Source organism: Myodes glareolus, chromosome 11 (assembly GCF_982192425.1).
Source record: "Myodes glareolus chromosome 11, mMyoGla1.1, whole genome shotgun sequence".
NCBI classification, from domain to species: Eukaryota; Metazoa; Chordata; class Mammalia; order Rodentia; family Cricetidae; genus Myodes; species Myodes glareolus.
Window position 1 is genome coordinate 38,718,732 of NC_142036.1, and position 10,959 is coordinate 38,729,690.

The window sequence follows — 10,959 nt, forward strand, 5'->3', positions numbered from 1 at the left end:
GAAAAAGGAGGCAGAGTCAGGAAGAAGCCATGTAATGCCAATGGAGACAGACGCTGGGAACTTTACCCGGTAAGCTACAGCCATGTGGCGATACACAGATTACTAGAAATGGCTTAAATTAAGACATAAGTGTTAGCCAATAAGAAGCTAGAGCTAATGGGCCAAACAGTGTTTTAATAATATAGTTTCTGTGTTATTATTTTGGGGCTGAGCAGTCAGGAACAAACAAGTGGCTCTCCATACTACAAATTGGCACCCAATGTGGGGCTTGAACCCACAATCCTGAGATTAAGAGTCTCATGCTCTACTGACTGAGCTAGCCAGGCACCAACAAGCGGCCTCCCTACATTTCAGTATCTTTCTATGCAGCTCATAGTCTCCCAGTGGCCCCTGCTCCTCAAGGCCCAGAGTTCACAGTTGTTTGAGCCATTCCTCATGGCAGGATTTCCTGGGTCACATTTAGAAGTGCTCATCAGCTGGGTGCTGGTGGTATCCACCTTTAATCCTAGCATTTGGGAGGCAGAGGCAAGTAGGTCTGAGTTCAAGGCCAACCTGGTCTACATTGAGAGTTCCAGGACAGCCAGGGCTATACAAAGAAACCCTGTCTCAAAAAAAAAAAGACAAATTTGCTTGTTTATGAAATCGCTAATTTTAATGTTACCAGACAGACAGCTGTGACTTACCTGGGACAGTAATGGATTTCAGAATTCTTTCTGCGGTGATTAGAGGAACAGGCAACACTGTGTCTAAAGCAGTGGTTCTCCACTTGTGGGGCATGACCCTTGCAGGAGTCACATATCAGACATTATATTACAATTTATAATAGTAATAAAATTACAGTTATGAAGTCGCAACAGGAGTAGAAATAATTTTATGGTTGGGAGTCATCACAACATGAGGAATTGTATTAAGGGTTCACAGGCTAGAAAGAAGGCTAAGGATCACTGACCTAAAGGGTTAAAAGGTACTTTCCACTGTCATGTGCCCCAGACTGGCTTTGAACTTGCTGTATAATCAAGAATGACCTTCAACTCCTGAACCTCCTAGCTCCACCTCACAAGTGCTGATTTACAAACACGTGTCATGCTACCACATCTGCTAAAGACATAGATTTCTGTAGATTGGTACAATCTTTGGATATTTGCCAACTTACCACCATGTTGTATAATTTAATTTGCTTTTTATTACTCTACTCTAAAAATAGTTGACAGGTTAGGTAGAGTTCAGCAAAGCAAGGCACAGAGCTTTGTGGGCAGTTGATAATGGGCTCACTTACTAGCTTTGTGACTCACTCACCAAATACCCAACTCCCCAAATAAGCTATCCTTACTCCTACCACAACAAACTCACTTAGAGCTGTGCATTTTGTGAACTTTCAGGAGATCCCTTTTAAATTCTCAAAATCACAATCTCTCTCTCTCTCTCTCTCTCTCTCTCTCTCTCTCTCTCTCTCTCTCTCTCTCTCTCTCTCAATAGAGTATTATGTAGCCCAGGCTGGCCTTGAATTACCTCTGTAGTCAAGTGTGGCCTTGATATTCTGCTTCTCATATCTCCACCTTGGGAAAACTGGGATAATAGGCATTTACCACCTCACTGGTCTAGGCAGTGCTGGGGATTGAACCTGGGACTTCATGCACACTGGGCAAGCCCTGCACCATCCACGCTACATCCCTAGCTTCATTGGCAAAGCTCACATGCAACATCCAACTAGGTTTGCTCTGTCTCCTGCTTTTCTGTCTTGGGACACTGTAAAGGGGCCTTGAGAGCAGACGTGTTAAAACCATGATGTTACACAAGTCCAAATTGGTCTTACTAGTAAAAACTCAGAGTCAGATATTAGGGGGTGAAAGCTGAAAGGTCAGAGAAGCAGAACAGCAAGCCGCTAGTTTTTACCTCTATAAAATTCTCAGATCAAATGGGGTATCATGTCTTACAAGTCCTCAGACTGACTGTCTTCTCTATGAAACCTCATGGTGAATCCTGAGCTCCTGTTTCCTCCTGCCTTATATTCTTCTCTCTACCCAGCCATATCTCTCCTATCTCCACCTCCTTAGTGCTGGGATTAAAAGTGTGAGTCACCACTGCTTGGCTCTGTTACTCTTTTAGACTGATTCAATCTCTTGTTACCCAGAGTGACCTTGAATTTATAGAGACCCTTCTGCCTCTGCCTTCCGAGTTCTGGGATTAAAGATGTGTGCCACTACTGCCTGGTCTTTATGGCTAACTAGTGTGGCTAGCTCCACACTTTGATCCTTGGACAAGCTTTATTTGTTAAAGCACAAAGTATCACCACACTGTGAGCCTCGGAAGGGTTTAGCAGCCATTGGTATTGTTGGGTTTGGTTTGCTTTTCACATAAAAAATGACACTAACTTGTTGCCCTTTACCAGTTTGCCATTTTCAGCAGAAGATTCTGCACACATACAAGACCATTACACGCTCCTGGAACGCCAGATCATCATTGAGGTTAGACTCCTCTCTGCTTTCTGCATTCAACATGTAGGCCCCTCCTTTGCTCTGCACATGCCGTTTTCCTGCATAGCCTTTTAATTCTGCTCTTGAGTTTTCCTTGATTGTTCTTAGGCATGCTGCTAGTCTGGAAGTATTTCATATTTCCTCTTTATTCCATATTGCTTGTATCGTCTCCACTGCCAGAATTTCTTCCCTTCCTTCCTTCCTCCCTCCCTTCTCTTCTTTTTTCCTTTTTTTTTTTTTTTTTTTGTTTTGTTTTTTGTTTTTGTTTTTGAGACAGGATCTCATGGAGTCTAGGCTGGCCTATATCTCACTATGTAGTAAGGCCATGAACTCTTGATCTTCCTGACTCCCCCTCCCAAATGATGGAATCACAGGCGTGCAATACCAAGCTCAGCTGTTGAAATATCTTAGTTAAACTTAAAATCTATGATCCATTTATGGAATTTAGTCCTCCCTAGGATGTCCTAAGCAATTTCTGTGTTTTTCTCTTTTGCTTCATTCCTAGGGTAGGAAACACAACTGTTGTAGTAGGATAGGTTTTTTTCCCTGCCTTTCGCCATGGACATTGTTCCTTTTTTCACTTGGCTCACTCCGTCACAGGCAAACGATCGCCATCTAGAGTCTGCGGGGCAGACTGAGATCTTCAGAAAGCACCCCCGCAAAGCCTCCATTCTCAACATGCCGCTGGTGACGACGCTTTTCTATGCCTGCTTCTATCACTACACGGAGTCCGAGGTACAGGCGGAGTAAGCACGGAGCATTGTTCAAATCCAGTGTTGTGAGGTATCATCAGCGGGCTTGTGTAGTTTTAGAAATCACCCAAAACTTCTCAGGCCCTCACGAGAGTGAGTGAGCCAAAAGGGACAATGGTTTAGGAGGGTTTGTGTAGCCATGTATGGTTGACACGCTAGCAGGGTACTGGGTGTCTCTGGTGCTGGCTCCCTTAGAGAGAGAACAGTATCATGGCGATGGATGGCTCTCTATTTACAATGAATTTTTTTTAAAATCTTATGTGAATGGGTGGTTTATTTTCTTGCATACATGTCTGGGTACCAGTGCATGCCTGGTGCCTATGGAGGCCAAACAGGTTATCTGATCCCCTGGGACTGGAATTACAGATGGTGGTGAGCTGCCCCGTGGATGCTGGGAGTTGAAGCCAGGTCCTCTGCAGGAGCAGCTGGTGCTCTTGACCACCAAGTCACCTCTCCAGCCCTCTTTTCTTTTTTAAAAGTTTAGACCTGAGCCAGGCCTTTAATTCCAGCACACAGGAGGCAGAGGCAGGTGGATCTCTGTGAGTTCGAGGCCAGCCTGGTCTACAAGAGCTATTTCCAGGAAAAGTTCCAAAGCTACAGAGAAACCCTGTCTCGGTTTGTACTTGACCTAACTTGGATTAGCAGAAAATCCACTGTAAGCTCCGTGCTCAGCAGTCTTCTTCCGATGAAGTGGGTTGTGTGCTTTTTCAGTAGACCTGATGAAGACCTTCTCATAAACTCATTTCTGGTTTTAAATTATTTACAGTAAGACCACAGAAAGTGTGTGTAATAGAAAAGAAAATGGGGCATTGGGTGATGTCATCAGTTTCTTCTCCCCTTTCATTCTAGGGGACCTTCAGCAGTCCCATCAACCTGAAGAAGACATTCAAGGTAGCATTTCATTAGTTCTTTTGTAGAGTCGTGTCAGAGTTTTGCATGGAGTGTACGTTACGTGACAACCCTGTACACGTCCAGGGTTAATGGTAGAAAGCTAGGAGTTTGTGGGAAGTGAGAGAATCTGAAAGTTACTGTGTGCAGCAGTGTGGGGCTTGGAAGATTGGGGATCTTAGATGACCTGAGAAATTCATTGATTTTTTTTTTCATTTTACATACCAACCCCAGTTCATCCGCCCTCCCTTTCTCCTGTCTCTCCTCACCTCCTCCATTCCATCCCCTGTCCACTCCTCAGAGGGGAAAAGGGATTCTACAAAATCTAACATACCAAGTTGAGCAGGATCAAGCCCTTCCCCCTATATCAAGCCTGAGCAAGGTATCCCACCATAGGGAATGGGCTCCAAAAAGCCAGTCCATGCACCCGGGATGAGTAGAAATCCATTGGTTTTAGGGACAGGATCAGTACCAGCAAATATAGGCACTTTTCTAAAATTCTGAAGCACTCAGTGGATGCATTTCTGTTTCCTCACACCTCTCCTGACCGCTGCCCTTCAGATCCCAGATAAGCAGTATGTGCTGACAGCCTTGGCGGCTCGTGCCAAGCTTCGAGCCTGGAATGATGTCGATGCCCTCTTCACCACAAAGGTGGGTGTCCTGACGCTTGTGCTTCTGAGGCTGTTGGAGCGAGAAGGCCTTCGTAGGCCTCTCAAGTTCTCGGTGCCGATGAATTTTCTTCCAGCCTTCGGTGTTCCAAAATTTTAGATGTAAAGAAAATGTGAAAAAAGAGTCTAGTCTCTAATTACTAATTTATTAGCATTTTGAATTTCCTTTTTTTTTTTTTTGTTTTTTTTGTTTTTTGTTTTTTGAGGCAGGGTTTCTGTGTATAACCTGGCTGTCCTGGAACTCGCTTTGTAGAGACCAGCCAGGCTGGCCTTTAACTCACAGAGATCCCCCTGTCTCTGCCTCCCGAGTGCTGGGATTAAAGGCCTGCACCACAGCACTGCTTTTGCTTTTTTGTATACATTTTTTTCAGAGCCATTTGAAAGTAAACTGTATATATAACACTTTATTATTCAAGCATTTATCTAAGTATTACATCTCGAGAAATTTAATATTAACATAATTGTTTTATAAATATCTGCTATATATGCATCACTTTTAAATTAGAGGTTGTTACTGTTTTTAGTTGTGTTTTTTTATGATTTGTGTGGATGAATGTACCATGTGAATGGAGTTGCAGGTGACTGTGAGCCACTATGTAGATGGTGGAATTGAACCCCAGGCTTCTACAAGAGTATCAAATACTCATAATCTCTGAGCTGTCTCTCCAGGCCCTGTTTTTAGTTTTTGTACTTCTGTGTTATTAGGATCCAATGATTGTATTGGATGTGGCTATAGTCTCTGTTTAAATATCGTGTACTGTAAAGTGTATACATGGTATTTTGACTTCTATAATGGAATGATTGCTGTAGTCCAAACTCATAACATTTATTCTACATCATCACCGTGTGTGTCTTTGTGTGTGTGTGGTGTGTTTGTGTGTGTGTGGTATGTGTGTGAGGTGTCTGTGTTAGTAATCCCCTGAAATGCTGCAGTTTTGGCAAGGTATATAATTAGCTACAGGCTTCCTGCTGTACTTAGAACTGAAGATGTATTTATCCTATATTACCATACTCCTATTTTTCTTTCCCCTGAAAACCATTGTTTTCTGTTTCTGTGTATTTGAAATATGTTTTTTTTGTTTTGTTTTTTAAATCTCATATAAATTAGATCTTGTAGCTTTTCTGTGTCTGGTTTACTTCGCTTAGCATAATAACCTCTAGGTTAGTCCATGCTATCATACATTGCAGGGTCTTCTTACGAATGAATGCCATTCCATTGGGTATATATGTCTGCCTGCTCCAGCCTCACTGGGGAAAGTGCTGATGTCATTGCTTCCCAGACCCCACTGCGCTTTACAAATGAGCCAGTCCGTGTGTGTAAAGATGGCCAAGCAGAATCTTTCTCTGCTGAGAAACTCATGGTGTGTAGGGTATTCATCTCTTACTCCATTTAGGAGCATTCTACCCTCTACATTCCTTGACTTTTCTGAAAATTCCATCTCTCACTGTTTCTCCACCCCTCATCTTGTCTGTCTACCGTGCTTTTCTGATCTGATCATGAAACACAAGTGAGATGAGGCCAGTGTGTTGGTGATGTCTGGTCTACCTGCTGCTTTCCTTTCTTCCAGAACTGGTTGGGTCACACCAAGAAGAGAGCACCCATTGGCTTCCATCGAGTCGTGGAAATTTTGCACAAGAACAGTGCCCCTGTCCAGGTAATGGCTCTGAAAAAGAGCTAGTGATAGGGACCTGAACTGTTCTCATTTTCTTAATGGTAGCACAATGGCTATGCTGGGCCTTGAGATAGAAAAGGGCAGGGAGGAACATTCCTGTACAAGTACTCTCAGACCTTCCTTGAGCCATATGGAGAATTACGCACTGTTCCTATGATTCAGGGTTACTTGTAGGCACGGATGTCAAGGGACATCAGGCATACCTTGGACCAGCTCTAGAGCACGGATGTCAAGTGACAGAAAACATGCCCTGGACCAGCTCTAGAGCACTGCCTTGTGGTCTGGGTATCTGACTGTAGGGTAAGAAGGATTGTTCTTCCCCTTCTCCTGAGGCAGAAAGGACATGCTGCATCACCTCATTTCCCACTGCAAAATCATGGTTAATAATGACACTTGCAGACACTGGGTATTGAATTCTTCCTCATCCTTTAGAAATTATATTTTTCTACCTAGGGAGCCCTGTGCTTTCATCATTAATCAGAGTCCTTTCTCCTACAGATACTGCAGGATTATGTCAATCTGGTGGAAGATGTGGACACAAAGTTGAACTTGGCCACTAAGCTCAAGTGCCATGATGTTGTCATTGATGTGAGTCCCCAAGAAGGAAACCCTGAGTTAGGTCCTGGGTGGAGAGTCGGGGACACAGCATTTGCCCCAGATCCCGAAATACTTCAGCAATTTTGACTGAATGGACCAGATAGAATGAGTTTGGATACCAACACTCTTGTTTGTTTTCAGTCTTCCAACTGAGTTCTGTCAGCTTTTAGGTTGAATTTGGAGTCATTAGAACTATACAAGCTATAGAAGCTATACAAGCTCTGTAGGGTACCTCTCTCCAGGATGGGGTTCTGTGGATGCTGTGCATGCTAACTGTAGTTTATTGTCCCTTCCCTGAGCTCAGGGGCAAAGGAACAGTGACATAAAGAGTGAGCCCCTCAGAGAAGGCTGAGCAGGGATTTGATTGTGTTTTGGTGTACAGACCTGCCGAGACCTGAAGGACCGTCAGCAGTTGCTTGCATACAGGAGCAAAGTTGATAAAGGATCTGTTGAGGAAGAGAAAATCGATGCCATTCTCAGCAGCTCGGTAAGTATCTCCACTCACCCTCCGGTGAGCCTAGGAGACTGTTCACAAAATAGCATCAGGTGTCCGCCCCCAAGACCTAGGCAGGTGCACTTAGCTGAGCTACATGGATACAAGACTCAGCTGTGAGCTGAAGTAGCAAAAGCAGTGTTTTTCACAGCAGAAGTCACTCTTGAGATATGAAACAATAGAGGACCTGAAGACTCAGCATGAAGCTTAGCTGTGCGCGCTGATCAAGGTTTAACCTAGCAGATAGCAGGAACTACAGAGCACGTGATACGGACTCAATATCCAGACTGTATGTTCCCTCAGAACATGGTGACCTGCCTGTTGGCAATAAGAAGGGAGTGAAATGGAGTCAGGTGTCTCTCACAGTGTGAAATCGGCGAGCTTTTTGCTAACATGGAATTTAGTATTAGGAATTTTGACGCCTACGTTTGCTCACTAGTGAATCTCTGCAGTAAGGAAGGCAGAGCCAGATTGACGCTCTAAACCGGCAGTTTGTAAAATACAAAACAGGTATTTAATCTATCTATCTCTGAATAAATGAACTCCCACATAGTAAGAGGAAAACTCTTCTTAGGGCTGGTGAGCACTTTAATCTGTAAAGTGCTTGCACATACACATGGATCTGAGTCCAGTCCCCAGGACCCACGTAAAGGTTGGGCATGATGACACGTGCTTGTAATCCCAGCTCTAGGGAGACAGCCAGGAGGATCCTTGGAACTCACTGGTCAGTCAGCTAGCTAGCCTAATTGACAAGTTCTAGGCTAGAGAGATTTTATCTCAAAAAACAAGGTGGATAGCATCTGAGGAATGATACCCAAGCTTGCGAGTTAAACACAATCTTTGCTGGTGCATAGCTACAATCCTGACCCTTGGGAGAATACAGCAGGGAGACATTAGCCTGGGCTATATGCTGAGTTCATGACTAGACTGGGCTACATAGAGACACCATATCCCAAACAACAAAACAGCCCCCAATCCAATCCTTATTTTCATTCCCTCTTTTATTTCATGGTAATAAGTGAGAACTGATGATGCCTTTGTTGTTTGCTCTTCCACAGCAAATTCGATGGAAGAACTAAGTGTCACTTGCTACCCTGAAACCTGCCTCACTTCTCATTTCTGCCTATGGGAACAGAGCTTTCTTCTTGGGAGGGCCACAGCATTCAGCCACTTGAGCCTGTCATCCACAGTAGTGCCTGCTGCTTTGGGGACAGAAACCAGCATCTGAGACATGATCTTCAAGCTGATCTGTGCACAGGAAGGATGCTCTGCCTCCGGTGCCTATCCAGGTGGGAGCCCATCCTGGGTAAGATGTCACAGAGAAATGACTGCCCCAGAAGGACATTTGGACTAAGAGCTACAGGTATCACAGGGTGGTCGTGACATTCCTCTCAGCCATTATGACCGAGGACCTGGTGTTGGACATTGGCATGTCTTCTCTACAGGAAGTCAGAACAGAACTAAAGTGGCTGGCTCTTCAGGGCCACAGGAAGCAGTACCAGTATTGCTCAGGACCTGCTGGACACTAGACTCATTTTTCTCAAGCACAGGGCCACACATCTGTGACAGACCCTTCCTAGACATTGGGTATCTTCAGCCAGTATCCATCTGCCGTCCCAGTCTACTTTTCGCTCCTAACTTAGGGTCCCGCTCTCATGTGCACACTGGGCGATGTGCCGTCTGCTCACCTGGTCCTCGCCTTCAGCCTCAGTCTTACATGGAATTCAGACTCACCAGTGCTGGGGCCTTCTTCTTAGAGGCACAGATCTTTCACCAGAAGCAGCCACACGTCTCCCCTCGGCTACTGTGGCAGCACCTCACTCGGGTATCTCGATGGGGGTTTTGTTCCCCACTTGACCTGCTGGGGCCTTCAGCAATGTTAGAGTCTGTCCTGTGCCCCCTGAACTGGATTTCCCTGACATGCCTACACTCCTAATAAAACTGCTGCGGTCTTGGTGCTTCCTCTTCCCCATCTGTTACTCAGGGCATGATGGGTCTCGTGTGCATCTGTGACTGCCCCAACTGTCAGCACGTGATGTAGTGGGACAGTGTCACCATGAGGCAGGAGTGTGCGGCTAATAGTCCAAGAGATCGAAGGCTTGACTCTCCTCAGCTCCGCTGCTCACAGTCCAGTGCTGGGGAGTCCCTTACTTTGGGAACCCATCTTCATCTGTAGAAAAAAACGCACTATGGTCTGTGACTGTAGCATTCTACACTCATGATGAGTGGGTGAAGTGGTAGGAAAATCGGCCTTGCACATAGTCTAAGATAGTGTGCTTCTTAGCTGGAGGCAGTTTGGGCCTGCGGGAAATATTTAGCAATTTCTGAAGACGCTTTTTATTGCCATACTTAGGTATATTGGTAGATAAGCTGTTATGTGCAGAAAAGACACCCAAAGCAAAGGATTATCCTGCTTAAACCTTTTGTAACAGCTGTGTTATACCCTACTTTAGGGCTGGAGAGGTGGCTCAGTGGGTTAGAGTGCTTGCCACCAAGTCCGAAGAGCTGAATTTAATCTTTAGGGCCCACATGGTCAAAGGCGAGAACTGATACCTGTAAGTTATCTTCTGACCTTCACATGCTTGCACACACACATGTGCATACAAATATTAAATAAAAAATCTTTTTTTAAAAGGATCAGTTCCTATCTTCTGCATTTAGCAATCATCTACAGTTCTAGGTAGCCTCATACTTCGTTACTTTCCTGAGTATCGTTTTTACTCTTGAAGAAATGAGTTTAATTATATCAGACTTCAGTAGAGAAGCAAAATCAGGAGGGGTGCAGATAGGTTATATCTCTCCAACCTCACCACATACTTCGTTATAGGCATTTGGTCCAAGTAAAGACCAGTCTGTATCAAGTGGTTGCTTTTGTGTCTGGTTGATAGAGTTTGAGTTTTATAGGGAAAGCAGTGAGGGAGGGAAGATGGCTATAAAATGAGGGACAGTAGGGCTGAGCTAAAACAAGAGTTACTGTCTGAGTCAGGGTTACAGCTGTGATGAAATTTGGGGAGGAAACTTTGGGAGGAAAATGTTTATTCGGCTTACACTTCCTTATCACTGATCATCAAGGAAGTAAGATCAGAAACTCAGACAGGGCAGGAACCAGGAGGCAGGAGCTGATGCAGAGGCTGCAGAGGGGCACTGCCTTGTGGCTTGCTTCCCCATGGCTTGCTCAGTCTACCTTTTTATAGAACCCAGGACCACCAGCCCAGGGATGGCACCACTCACAACGGACTGGGCCCTCTCGCACCAATCTCTAATTAAGAAAATGCCATACAGGCTTGCCTGCAGCCTGATCTTATGGAGGCGTTTTCTCAACTGAGGGTCTCTCCTATCAGATAACTCCAGCTTGTGTCAAGTTGATTTAAAACTAGCCAGAGCAGTTCCAGAGTAGGACCCATGCTCCAACCT

At 44.8% G+C, this 10,959-nt stretch overlaps 1 protein-coding gene across 1 annotated transcript in view; it reads left to right on the forward strand.

The window, feature by feature from the left end:
* Vipas39 (VPS33B interacting protein, apical-basolateral polarity regulator, spe-39 homolog) overlaps positions 1–9,501 on the forward strand; it is a 33,840-nt gene extending 24,339 nt beyond the window's left edge. Inside the window, exons 13-20 of the mRNA XM_048449307.3 lie at positions 2,390–2,465; positions 3,075–3,209; positions 4,076–4,117; positions 4,676–4,765; positions 6,351–6,437; positions 6,954–7,043; positions 7,435–7,539; positions 8,604–9,501. Of these exons, the coding sequence (XP_048305264.1) occupies positions 2,390–2,465; positions 3,075–3,209; positions 4,076–4,117; positions 4,676–4,765; positions 6,351–6,437; positions 6,954–7,043; positions 7,435–7,539; positions 8,604–8,624 (646 nt within the window). The 3' untranslated portion in view covers positions 8,625–9,501. The remainder of the gene's footprint in view (positions 1–2,389; positions 2,466–3,074; positions 3,210–4,075; positions 4,118–4,675; positions 4,766–6,350; positions 6,438–6,953; positions 7,044–7,434; positions 7,540–8,603) is intronic.
* Positions 9,502–10,959: the final 1,458 nt, after the last annotated feature.